Source organism: Engraulis encrasicolus, chromosome 16 (assembly GCF_034702125.1).
Source record: "Engraulis encrasicolus isolate BLACKSEA-1 chromosome 16, IST_EnEncr_1.0, whole genome shotgun sequence".
Taxonomy (NCBI): Eukaryota; Metazoa; Chordata; class Actinopteri; order Clupeiformes; family Engraulidae; genus Engraulis; species Engraulis encrasicolus.
In genome coordinates this window covers 29,050,634-29,070,633 of record NC_085872.1, presented here as the reverse complement: position 1 = coordinate 29,070,633, position 20,000 = coordinate 29,050,634, and the positions used below count along the sequence as shown (strand labels likewise).

The 20,000-nt window shown below is 48.4% G+C and overlaps 1 protein-coding gene across 1 annotated transcript in view; it reads right to left on the bottom strand.

The window, feature by feature from the left end:
• The window catches only part of wnt9a (wingless-type MMTV integration site family, member 9A), a 29,628-nt gene that overhangs the window by 3,662 nt on the left and 5,966 nt on the right, over window positions 1–20,000 (bottom strand). Inside the window, exons 2-3 of the mRNA XM_063219307.1 lie at window positions 3,447–3,706; window positions 2,012–2,274 (exon numbers count right to left, since the gene is read on the bottom strand). Of these exons, the coding sequence (XP_063075377.1) occupies window positions 2,012–2,274; window positions 3,447–3,706 (523 nt within the window). The remainder of the gene's footprint in view (window positions 1–2,011; window positions 2,275–3,446; window positions 3,707–20,000) is intronic.

The following is a 20,000-nucleotide window of genomic DNA, read 5'->3' as shown; positions in this document are numbered from 1 at the left end:
CACCACGGCATTCTCCAAAGTACTTCCTAAATAAAAGATCTATTGAGATGGCCCTGGGAAAATCCGAGAAGGGACATTCTTGGGGTTGTTAAGAGGTAAGAGAAGAGGGAAAAAGCCAAGGTCTCTCCCTGCAATTGTGCCAATGTTGTTTTACTTCTGCTTCAGTAGGAGAGTCTGGCAAAGCACATTAAGTAGCTAGCTGCTCAGCGGAATGCCTGACACTGCTCTGCCTCACCACTGCTCTAGCGGAGGGCTCGGGAGGTTCATAAATACAACAAATGACCTGATGGATCGTTCATCACGCAAGTAATAGAGTGCGGAGCAGAACATTAAAAAAATATATTTTCGTACATTTTATGTGTCGTGTGAAACGAATAAAACAAACATTCCCCCATTGCCTGATCCTTCACTGGTGCTTTCGCATTGTAAAACGGAATGGTGAATTTGAAAGTGCGTATCCACCACCAACGCTGGCCGTCTCAGCGATTTCTGACATGTCAGCTTTAAATCGCTGGCGACGGCAAGGCAAGCACATTCCATGGGTTTGCACTCCATATGGGACGGCACCCTGAGTTTTTGCTCACCTCACTAGATGTGCTGCGAAAAAAACAAAAACAAAAAAAAACAAAAAAAAAACAAAAAAAACAGCACTGTCAATCTTTTGCTTGATGTCAAGGATGTAGAATGGAGATTGGATGGGCAGCGGAAGACGAACACCATCCCTTGGGGAGACATCTGTGTCTAGTAACATTTGTTCAGCACCATAATTCATATTCAGACTGAAGTCAAAATGGCAACAATACGAGAAGGAGAATGGGAAAAAAAACCTGCACGAATGCTTGCGGGAGCCAAGGCAACCGCTTGTTTTGGCCATGCGTTAAGGGGACCTTTCTCTCGTCTTCGTGCTCTCGCTCTCAACGCGATGTCCAAACTATATCCCTCCTCCCTGTCTCACCACAAACAATGGTGGAGGTATGCTTGGGACAGCCCAAGGCCCTCAACTGGGCACTCGCTGAAAAGGGAAACCAGTGGTGGAAAAATGAGCGCTCTAAAAAATGACTGAATTAGACACTGAATTTTAAACAAGTCCTTTTGCAGAGGACCTAAGGGATCGCTAAAGCATTTATCAGTATATTTATTCAGCAACCACAGAAAGCTGTTATACAATATGGTCTTTGTGTGATTTGCCCGCTTCACCGGAATGGTTTTAAAATACATCTCACACTGCTGTTCACTTCTAATCCCATTATAACTGAATTGGATAGAAAGTTGTCACTTCATTGTGAACTTCCAAGACATTTCAGATTCATTATTGGTGTCAGAATGAGTCAGAGACACTGTTTTAACATTAAAGTGAACCAAACAAAAAGGATGCAGGTCTGAGGGCTTTGGCGTTCTTCAAGTTCACGAGTTTGTCCTTGAGTGCTTGTTGTGTTAACTGGCCTCGGTCCTGGGATGCTTTAAACAGAGCACATGCGGGATGAGATCCGCTTTCACCTTTATGTGTATAGAGGAAGTGTAGCTGGGTGTTCTACTGAAATGGAGGAGTATGGGGAGGTGGTGGGACAATTCGGGAAGCCTTCGTGCATGACAGGTGAAAGAGGGAAGGAGGGATTTAAATATGCACGAAGGCGGGAGCAAGTAATGACGGCTGTCAATCACTCGCGGATTTTCCTCCAGAACAACATTCATATATAAACAATATATAATATGTTATATTATATACGTATATTACATATAAACTAACTCACTTGAATTAAAAGGTTTTTTATCCAAGAAGGGGAAGAGTGCTAGGGAGGTCCTTCACAATTTGTTTCAAACTACTTTTCAACATGTGCTACTACTGACTAAGCACAGTGCCATGACAGACTTTACTATGAGTCCTAAAACCCCATCCTTTCTGTAATGCTCCGTAATGCACTTTTCCATATGGCCCTGGGTGTCTCAGGGAGAACATTTTCCTACATGGCCGGAGCAACAATAAAATAAAACAATCCTTTTCCGTGCTTACCTTCATGCCAACGAGGGTGTTGTGGAAGTCCACTGAGGCGCGAAGGTCCTTGTTGGACTTCTTGGTCAGGAAGTCCTTGACAAACTTATTGCTGTACTTGAGGTTGTCTCCGCAGCCCCCCCACTGCCAGGCCTTGCGGTTCTCCAGGTCGGGGGACTCGTCACAGGTGCAGCGCTCCATGCGACCCGCACTGCAGGCCTTCGCCATGGCATGGGTCAAGCCGGCCGATGAGATGGCGAAAAGGAACGCCGTCTCCTTAAACCCTAACGGAGGGAGAGGGAAAGGATATATAGCACAGTCTTAGCGAGGGGATGTGGGGGTTGGTAAAATGAAAAAACGGGGAACGCTGTGTCCTTAAAACCTAAAAACATTCTTCATGTTTCAGGTATTTTTTTTTGTTTTCAGAAGAAGAGCAACAGCACTGTTAGTAAGGGGATGGTAGTGGTGGGGGGTGGGGGGTGGTGGGTGATGCTGGTGGAGAGGCATCATTGAGAATATCCATTAAATCTAGCAACAGTTATACTCAAAAAACATGGTTTGAGCAATAAAACAAAGTTTCCTTATGACAAAATAAAACTATTAGAGAAGTCCTTCACTTTATTTGACCATGCTCGGAGACTTCAATTGAGCTGAAAAACAGCTGTGGCGTTGTCATGGAAACTCATTACAGGCTATGAGACATACACCCACTCAACCACTCACTCTCTCTTTCTCTTTCTATCTCTCTCTTTCGCTCTCCACCCCCCCTTTCTCTCTGTCTGTCTGTCTGTCTGTCTGTCTGTCTGTCTCTCTCTCTCTCTCTCTCTCTCTCTCTCTCTCTCTCTCTCTCTCTCTCTCTCTCTCTCTCTCTCTCACACACAGACATACCCACATCTCCCATACTCATATCCCCACCCCACACACTCAAAAACACACACAGTACACACACACACACACACACACACACACACACACACACACACACACACACACACACACACACACACACACACACACACACACACACACACACACACACACACACTTTACTTCTTTATTTGGATTGACAGATATTTATCATGGCACAATCCAAATTTGGTTTAAAAGGAGTCCAATACAGCACTAGAATCACACAGACATACCCACATCTCCCATACCCATATCCCCACCCCACACACTCAAAAACACATACAGTGCACACACACACACACACACACACACACACACACACACACACACACACACACACACACACACACACACACACACACACACACACACACACACACACACACACACAAACACAACACAACTTATCCACACAAACACACACATCTACCAATCCACACAGTGCAACCACCCCCACCCCCACCCCTACCCCAACCCCAACTGCCCACCACACGACACGACACGACACGACACGACACGACACGACACGACACGACACGACACGCACCTCTCTTGAGGATGTTTGCTCGGTAGCGCCCCTCGAGGGTGCAGTTCCACCTCTCGTAGCGGAACTGGTACTGGCACTCCAGGGCGCTCAGGCTGATGGCCTCCATGAGGGTCTCGGCCACGCCCGGGTCTCGCCGGCACATGCGGCGCTGCTTCTTCTCCAGCTTCAGCCGGTCGCACAGCTTGTAGTGGGCCTTGGCCACCCTCTCCTCTGGCTGCGAGCTCAGCGGCAGTATGGACAGGGGCTCATTGCCTGTCAGCCTGCGGGGGGAACGGGAAATGGGGAATGGGGAACACGACACAAGCAGGAGTTGAAGACCTGAGGAGCTGAAATGGGACTTTTAACCCCTTTTTTATGACTCTTTTGCCTTTTTATTTTCTGACAGGACAGTGGAGGAGAGACAGGAAATGATTGGGGAGAGACAGACAGGGAAGGATCAGCAAATGACCCAGGCTGGAATTGAACCCGGGTCGCCAGCGTAGTAACCCAGTGCCCTATCGACAGGGCCGAGTTAAAGTGTATTGAGTAGATGAAAGACAGGTCACTTGCGTAGTGCTCCAATGGGAGGGAGTGGCTTTGAGGTAGGGCTGCACAATTAATCGAAAAATAATCAAAATCGTGATAAAATAGTGAAATCGAACTCGTGATTTTAATCGTGATTTAATCGTGGCAATAGTGACCTACTTTTGAGAGCGTCCTTGAAGCCAGAACATACTGACAGGCTGGTGTTTCTGGCCAGAAATCTGTTCACTTAAGTTTCATGCTATTGCCTTTACATAATTATTACAATTCATTTTATTTTGCTCATCCCGTATGTAATTCATTCTTGGTTATATTTCATCTTGTTATAATTTTCAAAAAAATCAGCAAAAATCAATAATCGTGATTAATAATCGTGATTATGATTTTGACCAAAATAATCGTGATTATGATTTTTTCCATAATCGTGCAGCCCTACTGTGAGGTGGGCACAGTGGGATTGCACATTCAAAATTCAAGGTTCATTATTCATTAAATTCGAATTTTACTTGCATCAGAGTTCTTTATTGATATTTTTTGGGCATTTTGCCTTAACTTGTGTGATTGGACAGTGAAGATATGGACAGAAAGCGAGTGGTAGAGAGAGAAGGGGAAGGATTGGCAAAGGAGCCGCACCGGAATCGAACCCGGGTCGCTGGTGGAGCAGTGCAGTGCCCTTCCGCAAAAAAGTAGGTGATTCATACATGCGCGTACATGTGCGCGCGCGCGTGTGTGTGGGTGTGTGTGTGTGTGTGTGTGTGTGTGTGTACAGTGTGTGTGTGTGTGTGTGTGTGTGTGTGTGTGTGTGTGTGTGTGTGTGTGTGTGTGTGTGTGTGTGTGTGTGTGTGTGTGTGTGTGTGTGTGTGTGAACACATGTAAGACATGCAAAGCAATGAGTCAAGCACACTGACAGATAGAAGGCAGTCCCTTAAACACTGTTCCAATGGAAGGGAGTGGTTAGGAGTGGTTAGACTGCACTGATGTGAGGTGCCTGCAGTATACTGCCGCTTTGAGGAGTTTTATGATGTATGTGTGTGTGTGTGTGTGTGTGTGTGTGTGTGTGTGTGTGTGTGTGTGTGTGTGTGTGTGTGTGTGTGTGTGTGTGTGTGTGTGTGTGTGTGTGTGTGTGTGTGTGTGTGTGTGTGTGTGTGTGTGTGTGTGTGTGTGCTTGCAAGCACGTATGTGCGCGTGTGTGATTGTTTGTATGTGTTAACAGTAAGACTGAGAACACGCTTGGAGTCATAGCGGACAGCAGTCCACCCAGTACTATACTCATATTTGAATACAGGGTCGAAGCAACTCACAATGACCTTCAATTGAGGGTAATGGGTCCCTCCATAATGAAATGCAGAAAACCAACGTATTGTCTCGCTTGTTGTTAATGTTCACGTACATTTGGTGACCAAACTCCATCGGAATAGTTAATGTTCAAGAGAATCCAAGCATTGCTTAATGGCAGCAGTGAGATCAGCATGCAAAGTGAATCCAGGGCCCGCGTGTTTGCTTTGGACCAGACGTATAGACAAGAGTGCAGCGCCTATCCACTCGCTGCATAAAACATTAGGCTTCTCACTTAACAGAGCTGCGGAGAAACAAAGAGGCGTTCAGGGTAGGGGCCGAATGCCTTCCATCCCCACACACACACACACACACACACACACACACACACACACACGCACACGCACATGCACACACACACACACACGTGCAGACCCACACACACACACACAGTGAAGCACACACTAAAAAGAGAGAGAGAGTGAGGCAGCACCAACACTGCTATCCCATCACCATCCCCATCCCACACATGGCGCAGGCAGACAGTACGCGCGGCGCATGACAGATTGGGACATCTTTTGACAGTTTATTTTGGGGGCAAGTGAGCATGAAACAGGCTATAGCAGAGGCCTGACTGCCTGCCTGCCTGCCTGCCGCGAGGCCGCCGCCCGGAGTGCTGCCCAGGCATTCCGAGGTTGCGCTGGAGAGCGCTAAGCACGACACTCACAAACACACGTTTTGGGGGACAGGACGGTCAGGGCTGCGACCATTTTGGTCACACCAACTGACAGCATTGGCAGGATAGTTGCTCATTATGTGCCATTTCTGGGTCCCGTTTTACACGTCCAAAGCGAAGGAGCAGAGTAAATGGCTTTACAGAACTCACAAACACACTCGCTTCTGCTGCGACACATGTCATTACAGAAAACGTTTATGCCTTTAAAATCCGCCACTTTTGTCTACTAATATAGACAGCGGCTATTATTAAACCATGGCCTGGGGTTGCCCCAACAACGTAAATCAACACAGGATTGAGGCATGAGGTTCACAGCTGCGCCGGAGGTTTCAGGGAAGCTCAAACGTTGTTTCTCTCTCTCTGATCACCTCCGCACAAATTTGCTGAGGAGAGCCGAACGCACAGACCTGTCTCCTGCCTCTGGCACCAACCCGCAAGCCCGCTGCCAAATTTCCACAATTCAGGCACCAGTGCCTTGGCTTTGGGTGCGCGCAGTTTCGCAAAGAAGTCATGAAACATGAAAACCTGGTGTTTACTCAATAGCTCAAGCATGTCTCCATTCAAGACGCAGGAGGGGGTTGGGGGCACGGTTTTGTGTGTTCGCTTTGAAAGAAAAGCAGTATTTCGCCTGAATATTCATTTGCTGGCGACCATTAGCAATGTGTGTGGCTGAGCTGTCGTAAAAATTGACCTAGGGTGCCCTCACTACTACCTCTTAATAGTTCTACCGCACTTCAAGCCAGGAGTGCTTTACACTCCGTTAACTTTTCAGCAATGGCGGCACAATATCTCCGAGCAGTACAGTAGTAGTAGTGGCGTACATTGGGGAGGGGCAAGGAGCGATCGGCCCATGCTAGCTACACCCATCATCTGGTAGTCATCACGATCGCCAGCACACAAGCTCTTCCTATGAAAGATGAGTTTCGGTTGCTTGAATATTTCTCCAGTGGAGAGACCTTTGGATAATCCAATTATGACAATTATGATATCCCCATGGCTGGCTCTGGAAACACTTAATATCATTATTTGTATTTATTTATATAATTATGGGTGCCTCCCTCCGCCCGCCCTGACCATGCAGGGCCTTGGTGAAACGGCACACGGCCGTGGGGAGAACTCTACCTGAGGACGATTATGTGAGACAGCAGTCAGGTCTCTGCCCAACCGATGACATCACCCCTGGCCATGAGGCTCTGCTGCATCAGTGTTCACGGAAGGATGTCAGCCGCCCTCGGTTTAATGACTGACATGCCTTTCCATCATGAAACCATCCGCCGATCTTAATAATCTAGCCTAGTCTAGCAAGTGGTGTGAGTTTCATTCCACTAACATTGGCAAAGTCCACCACACACACACACTTGTGCAACTGTCATTTGCATTGATGCTCTCGTGTTAAAATGCGCAACTCCAACAGGGATGTGACGCAAACACCACACACATTTGCCCAGGTCTGTCAGACTTGAGCGGTGGTGTTCTGAGCAACACTAAAATTAGAGAAGTCTTTCTTTAACCCCTTAAGACACAGCATTATAAATTAGCTGTTACCAGCATGGCAATGACCAAGTCGTAATGTATTACTAAAGGCCCCGTGCACTGCCATAGTAGTGTAGTACTATAGTAGTTAACTTTCAATGTCTACTACAGCGTGCCACAGGAGGTACCGCGTGCATTAAGGGGCTACCCTTGCTGTAGGCCCAGCGCTGGGCCACTGGTGACCTTCTATATGAATTGCAATAGCTATGGGGAAACTTGAAGTATTATGCGGTGAAATCACTTGCGTCACAACATCTCAGAGTTAAAAAAAGACTAACCTTTTCGGACACCTCACTTTCTCCTGCCTCTTGACATGTCTCCATTTCCTGTTTTGCTCTGCGTCTGGTCATCATGTCAGACAAGTGTGGTTGTTTATGACAAGCACAGAAAAATCTGAGCAGTCACTAAGTGGGATGGCAACCAAAGTGAAACTTTTTGGCTTTTTTTTGGGGGGGGGGGGGGTTGAATTTGTGTATACAGACGAGGCCAAATGTCTCCATTTTTCCAAACTTGTTTGCTTTTCCTACCTGCTTTGACACCCTGAATGAGTTTACATGTGGAAACTAGGCAAGCCAAGACTTGAAAAACCTGTTTGCCTTACTGCACTTGTGTTTTCAAGAGTAAAGAATGTGTGGGGTTTCAAACGTATATAGCCTATATTACTTGTTGGTAGCCTGTTACTTATTACGACAACCGTTAAAACTTACGAACAAGGGTCTGCACAGAATGTTGATGTGAAAGATTGAAGACATAAAAGACCAGAGAATATCATTTCCAATTACAGTACTCCATCGTAAGAGCTATAAGTCGAAGGCAAAAGTGTGACAACACTTGGCCTTTGTGCACAAAAATAGTGATGATAATGTATAGCATTTCAATCATGATCATTGTAGGAGGACAACTATTCCCATTCTGCTATGATGCTAATGCTTCAACTATGCACAGCTATACAGGCGAGTAGTATTTGCTCTGATATCAGCCTGTTACTACTATTTATTATATGGTTGTGACGTCATCGGTCGAATGCTCCATTCATTTCAACGGGGCTCCCCAACGTTCGCACGTCTGTTATTTTTCGATAACGGACGGGTTGGTCTATAACAGACCGCTGTCAATGGCAACAAGACTTTTCACTGCTAAAGCGACTTTTCAACAAGACTCTAATCAGCTGCTGTGATAAACAACACCTGTTGTCCTGGCTACCTAGCTGTTAGCGGTGTTCCACAACGGCACTGTTTTGTTTTGCGCAGCAACAATCTTTTGACATTAAAAACTATAATAGACTTCACATTAAATAGGCCTAAAGAAATGTCCCCGCCATGTGTGAATCATTTAAGTATATCCATATAATAAGCGGGTTAACGTTCGGCGAGTCGGTCGCTTTGTGGAATAGCAGCACTTCAGAGAGAACAAGACCCCTCCGCTCCGCGTCGGGGTCTAAGATTCTCTCTGTCGTGCTGCTATTCCACGGTAGCGACCTTCTCGCCGAACGTTAACCCTTACATAACATCATACTGCTGCATTAACCAGTTAGAGCCAGCCACCGTAGCCTCTTTGTGCAGAAGGGCCAACCGGCGGGCCCGTTCACTCTTTACTGTAGGCCTATCTACTCAACCATCATGACAACATTGCTATGACATTACTCAAAGCCTTAAGTACCAGATTAAGACTTAAGTCATTACAATTTTGATGACAGCAATGTTATAACAAAGGCTCTGTGCAAAGGAGTTAAAAGATATATTTGAATTTCAATCCTACTGAATATGAACTGCCTGATCTCTGCCCAATTCTACCAATTCACTATTGTAAAATAGGATCTGAAAACAATTGTGCGTAAGTACAATATCATTACCATGTGTAAACTAGACAGGCCCTTAAAAGCTCCTCCTGAAGCGTCTACAAGTTTCTTTTCTGTTGGCTGCACGCACGCTCACATTGTGTAGACCTTTCACCTCCTATTTAAAAAATATTCCATCTGCAGAAAGTTGACGAAAGGACTTCAGTAACTGAATAACACAGAGTAGTAGTGACACCCACACTTTCACATAGTCTCTGGACAGAAGTCGTGTCGTGTGCTGCGAAGAGCTAAGCTTTAAGCACAGGGCCCTCATGGAGAATCTCAGATGAGTGCAGTACAGATGCTTGTGGTTAGACACACACACACACAACCCGGGATCACGTCACTCTTTTTAGATTGTCTGTCTGTGTGACGTGTGTCTATCTTACAGTGAACAAAAAAACAGCGTGGACAGTATGGACCTGGAGTGCAGCCAGAGACATCACTGCAGCGAATCCCTTGACTGCTGCTGTAGTCTTGCAGTAGAATATTTTTAGCCGGTTACCAAGAGGGCTTGGGGCAAGATTTGGATGTGTGAGATTCGAGAGCAGTCAAATGTTCTCGGTCTCGAGAGATGAGGTTGCGATACCTCTCTCGCTCACTGTGCATGTTTTCCATTCTGAGGCCGAACTCTGGAAACCTAACTGCTATCGCAGATGTGCTTTCACATTTAGTCCCCATTTCAATAACATGAACTTACTTGCTAGGAGCCCCCCCCCCCCCAAAAAAAAAAATCTCTCTAGTGCATGTGGAGTACATCTTTTAAATTATTGTGACTGGGGCCAAACACCAAGAAATTTGTCTTACTTTGTATTATGCTGGATGACCATTAAGAATGGTGTCATATGAAGTTTGTTAATGCTGTTGCAAATGGATGACAGAGAAAGAGCTTGAGAGTACATGCAGTACTGTTGGGTACCAGGTAGGCTCCCCTGTCAACATCCTCCACAATGCAAGCAAGATATATGGCACTGTAGGGCTGATATTTATAGCAGAGGAAAGCTCAGACAAAGATATAGGCTAGGCGTACATTAAAGCATGATACTGGCATCTGATAATGTCATTATGCACATGGCATCAGACATATAAAATAACTACTAAACTACTATACTACTAAAAGTAACTGTAAAAAGGTTAATATATGCAATAATGCACAGTCTCAGACACTACAATGCACTTCATTTGTAAGCAAACAGTTCTTTCATCATCACCACCTTTTTTACGGACAAGCAAGTCCAAGCCCACGTGTTATTGTTTTGTCTAGGTTGGTGGTGGGGATAGTAGGCTACCATGTGCAGGTGTGATGGAGTAGCTACCGAAATGCTGTTCAGTTTCCATTAAGCCTTCAAACACGGTTCTATAAACAGATGCTCTTGGAGGATCCATTCAGACTCATAACTCCTCTGTAGTGCAGCACTTTGCAAGCAACCACCCACCAACTCGCCCCAAACCTCAATATAAATTACAACACACCACTGTACGCGTGACACACTCCGAGGCGTGCACGGGGGGGGGGGAATGCTCCGCACTGATTTATGTTTCGAAGCCAGAGGCCAATTTGTTTTTCTGTTGGTGTTTGAGGTGTTGGCACGGCAACGCGCATAGAACATAATACCTGCTGCACGAGAGCATAAAGCGCTGTGTTATCACTGGTGAGGTGCGTGATCCCCGCCACTGTTTGCACAGCTTGGCTTTTTCCAGTTTGCTCGCATTCGCTCCCTCCTTGAGCATCAGTGCAGCTTTACAGGGCTAATCTTGCCCATTGCCTTGCGCCCATCTTTCACTGACTACCTCACAGGGCTGTTTGGGGCCTTTTTCATGACTGTCAACACCTCACATTGGCCATGACACTGGCATCACGGGCATTTTCCTGAGCGAGGGCAGAGTGGAAACCATACATCTTGCCTTTTTTTTGCGTCATTATGCATAACCTCACCATAGAGAGAGTGCAAAACCCCTGACTACATGACTGCAAGCCACAGGATGAATGACAATCCATGTGTTATTTCCAAAAGAAATTTTGTGAATAATAAATAAAAAGGGCAGACGATGGTGTAATGCTGATGAGGTTGTTGAGGGCTTGTTTCACACGGTATCTTTTTTTGTGGCACATATAATAGCGCTTGCATGGCAATTGCACATGGAAAAACATGAAGGCGCAGCGCTTGGGGATGACAAATGATCAGGTGACGATTTGTCCTGTCGTGGAACTTCACCTTTTAGCTGAGGTCATTTCAACACTTACCAAAATAATCTTTCCCCAAGCAATATGCACCACAGTATCTAGTTTAAGGTGTGAATCTTTTATACCACTGTGATCACAGTCAAAACTTGGATCTCACTCGTTTAGGGGGGAAAATCTGATAGGCTATATATGAACTTTTCAGTCAAGATGATGAATTGATATAAATATGCTTAAGCTTATTCCTGTGTGGTACCATATTCAAGCCATTCCCTGTCCATGAAGAGCGATTAATAAAAATCCTCTTGTCAGTATCTCCAGGTTCATACAGGAGATGTATGACCGAAGCACATTTGTTTCCGTTCAGAATACTTTGGCCTTGCGCTGTAGGACACAGTTCATATATTTTACCTGAGGATAAAAAAAATCTTCAATATATCACTCTCCCACACCCACTCGCATGCCTGCTCTCACACGCATACACACGCACATGTGCAGATGCACACACACACACACAATTGCACACATACTGTATACACACGCACACACCCACCCACGCCTGCACACACACACACACACACACACACACACACACACACACACACACACACACACACACACACACACACACACACAGGCATGCCTGCCTGCCTGCCTGCTCTCACACGTACACACATCAGCACATGAGCAGATGCGAGCGCACACGCACGCACACACACACACACACACACACACACACACACACACACACCGACACACTTGCAGCTAATCAGCAGCAGATGTGTGAGGCACTAAGGCCCTGATCTTGCTGACAAAATAAAATCCAAGTATTATTTGCTTAACAGTAAGAGAAAGAAAAAGTCCTTCTTACGGATCCCTGTGTAATTTGCCAAAAAGTAGCCTTTTCTTCAGACAGTCTGGAGGGGAGACCACTGTTGTGTGTGAACGAACACTCGAGGATGCAGAAGCCACGGCTGAGCTGAGTCCTGATTGGCTTGTTTTGTTGAGACTCAGTAAATATTTGACAAGTAAGCCCATCATGGCCATTCCAAGACCTCTAAATAACAGGTGTTAAGTCACCATCCCCTATGTGTGTGCGTGTGTGTGTGTGTGTGTGCGTGTGTGTGCATGTGTGTGTAGTGTGTGTGTTTGTGCGTGTGTGTGTGTGTGTGTGCATGTGTGTGTGTGTGTGTGTGTGTGTGTGTGTGTATGTGTGTGTGTGTGTGTGTGTGTGTGTGTGTGTGTGTGTGTGTGTGTGTGTGTGTGTGTGTGTGTGTGTGTTGTGTTTGTGTGTGTGTGTGTGTGTGTGTGTGTGTGTGTGTGTGTGTAAGTGTGTGTGTGTGTGCGTGCGTGCCTGCATGCGGGCCTGCGTGTGTGTGTGTGTCTGTGCGCGTGCATGTGTGTGTGTGTGTGTGTGTGTGTGTGTGTGTGTGTGTGTGTGTGTTTCTCTGTATGCATGAGCGTCTGTAAGCGCGCACAGGCACGTGTCTACGAGTGTGTTTGTGTGTGCAGTGCATTAATGTGTTGTGCTACCTTAAAGTCAACACCTTTCCCTAGTCAACCTGGCTGAACCCAGCCCCGGGGCTCAGCCAGCGAGCAAGAGAGGAGTGAGTGAGTGAGTGAGTGAGAGCGGGCGAGCGAGCTTGTGCGAGTGAGTGAGCGGCTCCTTGTCTGCTCCGTCTGGACTTGCTGATTGTGTGGTCTGCCGCCTGCCGGGTCAGGCTCCCCAGCAGGGGCAATTACTCCAAACGAATGCCAATCATTCCCCCCAGCTGTTGACCCCAAACAAAGCCTTTTCTCAGACAAAACCCCCCCAGCTGTCTGCCGTGGCGTAAAAAAAGACCCAAAACAAGGGCAGATGTGTGGCGAGGGACGAGCTGCTCGATGGAGAGAGAGGGGCAACAAAGGCCTCTCTCCTGCGTCTGGTTCATGTTTCGGCGAAACGCGGCCTTGGCGTGAAGTAGAACCGTTGCCCGTTATTCATCGACCCATCACACACAACCACCACCAAACTACCCCCATCCACTCATGTACACACACGCGCACGCAGTCACACACACACACTCATACACACGCAGGTAGGCATGCACATACACACACACGTACACACACACGTACACACACACGTACACGTACACGTACACGTACACGTACACGTACACGTACACACACACACACACACACACACACACACACACACACACACACACACACACACACACACACACACACACACACACACACACACCCTCCCCAAAAGAGGGAGATGATGTTGAAAAAGATAATGTGAGATTCAATTAGCAGCTATTCCGCCTGGAGTCTGCGCGTCACTCTAAACCTAGTGACAGGCCATTAGGCCAGGGGAGACCCGGTTTAAGGTGTTGTTGACCCCCTCACCTGATCTCTAGTGTTAAACTGCGATCAGCTCTCCCTGGGCCTGGCCAGTCAAGAGTGCTAGCCTGCAGGCACAGCACAAGGAGCAGAGGCACTCAAGCAGAGGGGAAAGAGGCACTCAGAGAGACTTTAGAGTTATGGCTGGCATTGCAAGGACGGTGGTAGTCGATAAACTTTACATGACGCGCTAAACTCCACAAAGGTAAAAGTAAACAGGTGGTGGTTCTGAAAGAGGTATACTTCAAAAAAACAAAGCACAGCACTGCTAGTCACTGTTTGCAGTTGACATTTCGTTTGGGACACTGAAGAAGGGTAGCCCCATAATGCATGCCGTTCTATCAGTGGTACACTGCCTGTAATAGCCTTTGAAAAGTTAACTACCATAGTACTACACTACTCTGACGCAACACAGGGCCTTTAGTACTTGTAATTCACTACGAGTTGGTCATTGCCATTTTGGTAATGTCTTAATGTGTTAAGACTGAAACATCTGACAGGGAATCAACTTCAAAAAACAAAGGCTAGGAGTGCTGAGCTTGTCTTTTTTTTCCCGAAAGACTGCACTTGGCCACGGGCTGGGAGAGAGGGGAGGGCATGAAAGATATGAAGCAACAAGAAGCGTCGAAAGGTTGGTAGAGAAAGAGCAAAGGAGAAAGAAAGAGAGAGAGCAGGAGGAGGACAGAGAAGGTAGAGAGTTGAGAGAGAAATCGAGTAAGAGAGAAAGGTGAAGGGAGGAGGGAAGAGGGAGGAGGAGGGAAAGGGGGGGTGGTGGTGAGGGGAAACATGAGGGGGAAAAAAAAAGTCCCCCTCCACTAGAAAGCTGGATGCTCTTCAGACCACTGTGCTGCTGGAGACCCATCTGGTGTCTGCCGGGCCGGGCCGGGCCGGGCCAGGGCAGGCAGGAATGCGAGTGTGGTATGCTCCCTCAGCCCCGGCCAGCGGCCATGGAAGCCTGTTTGTTTTACTACCAAGGAACATGCCCACGGGCCAAGAGCTGCCGCTCTCCGCGGGCGACACAGAGCCAGAGCAGGAGAGCAAGCGGTCTGCAAGAGGGCTGCTTAAGCAAGCGGGCGAGCGAGAAAGTGAGAGAGCGACAGAGAGCGAGAGAGAATGAGAGAGAGAGTGAGGTTCACCTGAGTATGGAGGAGAGCAAGAGAGTAGGCAGGCGAATGAGCGGGCGAGGAGGGAGGGAGGGAGACTGCGGTGTGAGAAAGTGGGAGAGCGAGAGAGCGACAGAGAGTGAGAGAGAGAGTGAGGTTCACCTGAGTATGGAGGAGAGCAAGAGAGCAGGCAGGCGGATGAGCGGGCGAGGAGGGAGGGAGGGAGGGAGACTGCGGTGTGAGAAAGTGAGAGAGCGAGAGAGAGAGTGAGGTTCACCTGAGTATGGAGGAGAGCAAGAGAGCAGGCAGGCGAATGAGCGGGCGAGGAGGGAGGGAGGGAGGGAGGGAGTGAGCGGGCGAGGAGGGAGGGAGGGAGGGAGGGAGACTGCGGTAGGGAGGAAGCCTTCGTCATGACCTCTCCAAGCAACACAGCATGGTCTAGAAACCTGGGTCAGATGTATATCTGGACAGGGCTCTTGCCATGGAACACGGGCCTTTAACTCGATCCTCAAAGACTGGGCCTACAGCATCGCAACGGGGCACAACGGTATTCCTGATCTTGCTATGCTCTTGACACAGAAGTATCTGTTTTGTTTAAAACACAGCGAATAGACTTGACGGCAGGGCCAGAAAAACGTCCACCTCCATATTGACTCCAGCAATCACAATCACTGGCTTGGCTGAGTATAGGTTTGTAATTTTTTTTTTTTTAAACGTGCGCTCATGTGCATTCACAGGCAAAAAAAAAACATCTTGGACCAGTCAATGCAATAAGACCTTTTGCATTCTAAAAAAGCAAAAAGCAGCGCGAATAGCGAGGAGATGACGAACCGTCTGCCACAGAGCAGACGGAGCTCTTTCACAATGGCAGCAAGATAGTCCTGGTCACAGGCCCCCAGCTAGATTCACAGGATGTGACCAAGCGTCATGTCATTCTTGACCCCTCAGCCCGCAACCCCCACCCACCCCCAAACAAGACCACGGAGTCAGGCTAATAGCACAGGTCAGCCATGACACACTTGACACCACATAATGTCAGGAGCGCACAGACACTGACACAGACACAGACACAGACACAGACACAGACACAGACACAGACACAGACACAGGCGCACACAGACACAGACACAGGCACAGGCACAGACACAGACACAGGCACACAGAGACTAAAAACGGCACAAAGCTAAGAAGCCACGCTGTTGAGTCATTCACTTTGAGAGTCGTTACGGCCAGTCACACTGAGCCTTTTTACATGCGGAGACTTCCAACTCACTTGAGCGGCACAAGCGGCCCTCTTAACGGACTTCGCTCATGTGCGATCAAACTCCACACCCCACACACACATACACACACACACATACACACACACACAGACACACAGACACACACACACACACACACACACACACACACACACACACACACACACACACACACACACACACACACACACACACACACACAGGGGCGGACCTCAACGTCGAGGTGGGGTTTGAAGGGGTGTTGGGGGTTTGTGAGGAAGGGTGGCCAGGGAGTAAGCCTGACTGTGTGGAGTGAGTCTTGAGTGTGTGTGTGTGTGTGTGTGTGTGTGTGTGTGTGTGTGTGTGTGTGTGTGTGTGTGTGTGTGTGTGTGTGTGTGTGTGTGTGTGTGTGTGTGTGTGTGTGTGTGTGTGTGTGTTGAGTGCATGTGTGTGTGTGTGTACAGTGTGAGTGTGTGTGTGTGTGTGTGGGGGGGGGGGTTGAACGGTGGGTGGGCGGACGGGTGCTGAGCGATGGTAGGTGGGAGTAGCACAGTGGATGGGGAGTAAAGGGTGTGTGTGTAAGAGGGTGTGTGTTTGGGGGGGTGGGGTAAGTGAGAGTGGTGTGTGTGTGTGTGCGTGTGTGCGTGAGTGCATGCGTGCGTGTGTGTGTGTGCATGCGTGCGTGTGTTGTGTGAGTGCGTGTCTGTGTGAGTGCGTGTCTGTGTGAGTGCGTGTCTGTGTGAGTGCGTGCGTGCGCGTGCATGCATGCGCGTGCGTGCGTGCGTGCGTGCGTGCGTGCGTGTGTGCATTGGAGCACTAGAGTGTGCGTGGGGCCTCAGAAGCCGGGCATGGTAAGAGGTTTAACGGCAGTGTGAGAACCCCGGCCTCACTCCCTCTCTCTCTCCTTCTCCTTATTCCTTCTCTCTCTACCTCCCTCCCTCCCTCTCTTTCTCCCTCTCTCTCTCTCCGTCAGACCTCCACCCCCCCACCCCCCCGCTGCACTAGGTCAGCGGCTCAGGCGTGGTCACTGTGTGACTGGCACAGCACCGGGTTGGGTGCTCAGTGTTCTCCGCATGACTCTCTCAGTCCTAGCTCACACCATGGCACAGAGCACCCCTGTACCAGCGCCCTCACGCCCCAAACCCCTGGGCCCGCGGACGCTTGTGTCAGGTACGAGGAGAGAAGGGGCTCCGAACACACACACACACACACACACACACACACACACACACACACACACACACACACACACACACACACACACACACACACACGCAATGCAGCCAGCAGCAGAGCTTTCCCAAAGCCTCAGTGGCTGCCGTGAGGAAACGCGCAGCGGCACTAATAAAACTCAGCGCCGAACCAGAGCGAGCCTGCAGCAGCACAGTCCCATTAAAATAATCATACTCATATGCACATTTAGACCCAATCAAAGGCATTTTCATGGCTCTCCACCCGTGTAAAAAGCTGAATTACTCTCGCAGAGAGAGAGAGAGAGAGAGAGAGAGAGAGAGAGAGAGAGAGAGAGAGAGAGAGAGAGAGAGAGAGAGAGAGAGAGAGAGAGAGAACGGGAGCCGTTTTTCAGCAGTGCATCAACAAACACAAAAGTTCCAGTCATATTATTTACGGTAATTTACAGTGGCTACTGGGAGATTATGAAGGGGTTCCCTGCAAAACGTTTTTTTTTTCTTTTGAGTTTTTTTTTTCTTCTGCAGATACTGAGAGAGTACAACCACACATTTCTATGCTGGAGAGAGTTTCGATGATAAAGTCATTTAGTCAAAGAAAACGTCAAAGTTTATTGTTAAGTGCCCCCCCTATTAAAGTCAAAGAGCTGTCACTGTGGTTCACCTAGTTCCCTTGACTGCAGGGCATGAAATAACAGGACTGGTAGCAATTAGGGTGCTGCAGCTAATGCAGGTTACAACTATATGGCCTTGACAGTTGACCCAGGGGCTTATTTGGTTATTTTTTGTTCATCACTTAAGCTCTGAGCAAATGTTGGGAAATCGGAGAGAGGAGTTATTCGAGTCCATGTAAGAGCCCCCGGCATGGCCCTTGCCTTCCCTTCCCTTCCCTTCCCTTGCCTTGCCTTGCCCTGCCTTGCCTTGCGCCACCACATCCTCCCTCCTGGTGCTGGGGCTGCGAAAACCATCCCCAGCAGAGTCAGACCGAGGCCTGCAGACCATTACTGTTGTTTCTGTCAAATACCAAATCACTAATGAATCGCGAATACACAAGGCCGTGGAGTTTTAGCGAGGGGGGTTGTGTGTGTGTGTGTGTGTGTGTTTGGGGGGGGGGGGGGTGGAATAATGAATTAGCTCAATCCCCAGTGGGAGAAGGGTGGGCGATGTGCGATATGTTTACGCCTGTGCACAGGGGGTCGATGTTGATGCTGAGCAGACTTTCTGAAAACAGATAAGAACCAAACATTGGCTTGACATGGTTTACAGGTCTCGATGGAGAGCCCGAGTCTCCCCCTGTCTCTTCAACCCCACCACCATACTACTCCTCCACCACCACCAGCACCACCTCCTCCTCCTCCACTCCCCTCTCCTCCTCTCCCGTTGCCTCCCTCCTCAGACCTCCAACCTTGCTTTCATGGCCTGATAGCACGGCATCAACACTAGGAAGGAGTGTCATTTCGAAGCGTGCAGCGATCTACCGTGCGCACACAGACCTCTGTCAAGACTTCTAATCTTGGCTTTAGACGGCAGTCGTTTCACCAGCGCTTTTCCCACACGCAATAGGGAGGAAATTGGGCTTGTGGTGAATGACTGGAAGCATAAGACATGGGGCAATCCCAGTAATTAAAACTTCATTTCATCAATCCACCAACCACCGCGGTGGCTATTTGGACTCCATATTGGCTTTCCTGTTTTCGCAAATTGTCCCTGTCCAAGCCGTCCCCATCTGCGAAGCCCATCAGCGTTTCAGTCAGTCAGTCAGTTCTTCAGTACCTTCCTTCGCCATGTCCTTCAGGGCCCCAGGGCTGCTGGAGCCCGGTCCACCCCTCAAGCCTGCTGCAGATGGCTGGTGGAAGGCAGCCGTGCCGTGGCGACGCCCTCTCTTAAAAAGCCAATATTTCCAAACTGCGGTCGCCATGGCCTCCGCCGATACCAGAACCTCAAGCCTTTCGGATGTGAGTGGGCCAAACACATTTTAAAGACATTCCTCAAAGCAATAATAGCATATAATCATGCTGGGTTGCATACAGCTCCACGGCGTGCCCGTTCACAGACAGTTTGTCTAAAGCGATTGTGTAAATGGGGTAAACAAGCTTGAGTCAATCAGATATGTGGTTAGATGTTTTGGAATATGTATGAAGCCATGTAATTAAAGGCAGCTATTATACTTGAAAGTATGTGTGCGAGTGTACGAGTGTGCGAGTGTGCGCATGCATGTGTGCGTATGTGCGTCTGTGCCTGACCTTGTGTGTGTGCGTGTGTGTGTGCGTGTGTGTGCGTGTGTGTATGCTTGTGTGTGTGTGAGTGTGTGTGTGTGTGTGTGTGTGTGTGTGTGCTTGTGTGTGTGTGTGTGTGTGTGTGTGTGTGTGTGTGTGTGTGTGTGTGTGTGTGTGTGTGTGTGTGTGTGTGTGTGTGTGTGTGTGTGTGTGTGTGTGTGTGTGTGTGAGAGAGAGAGAGAAGGGGGGCTGTCTGTGATTCAGTGAAACCTAGGAACAAGTTAGCCTCTGTGGGCACTTTCAGGGAACGAAAGGAGTCAAGGGACCGTCC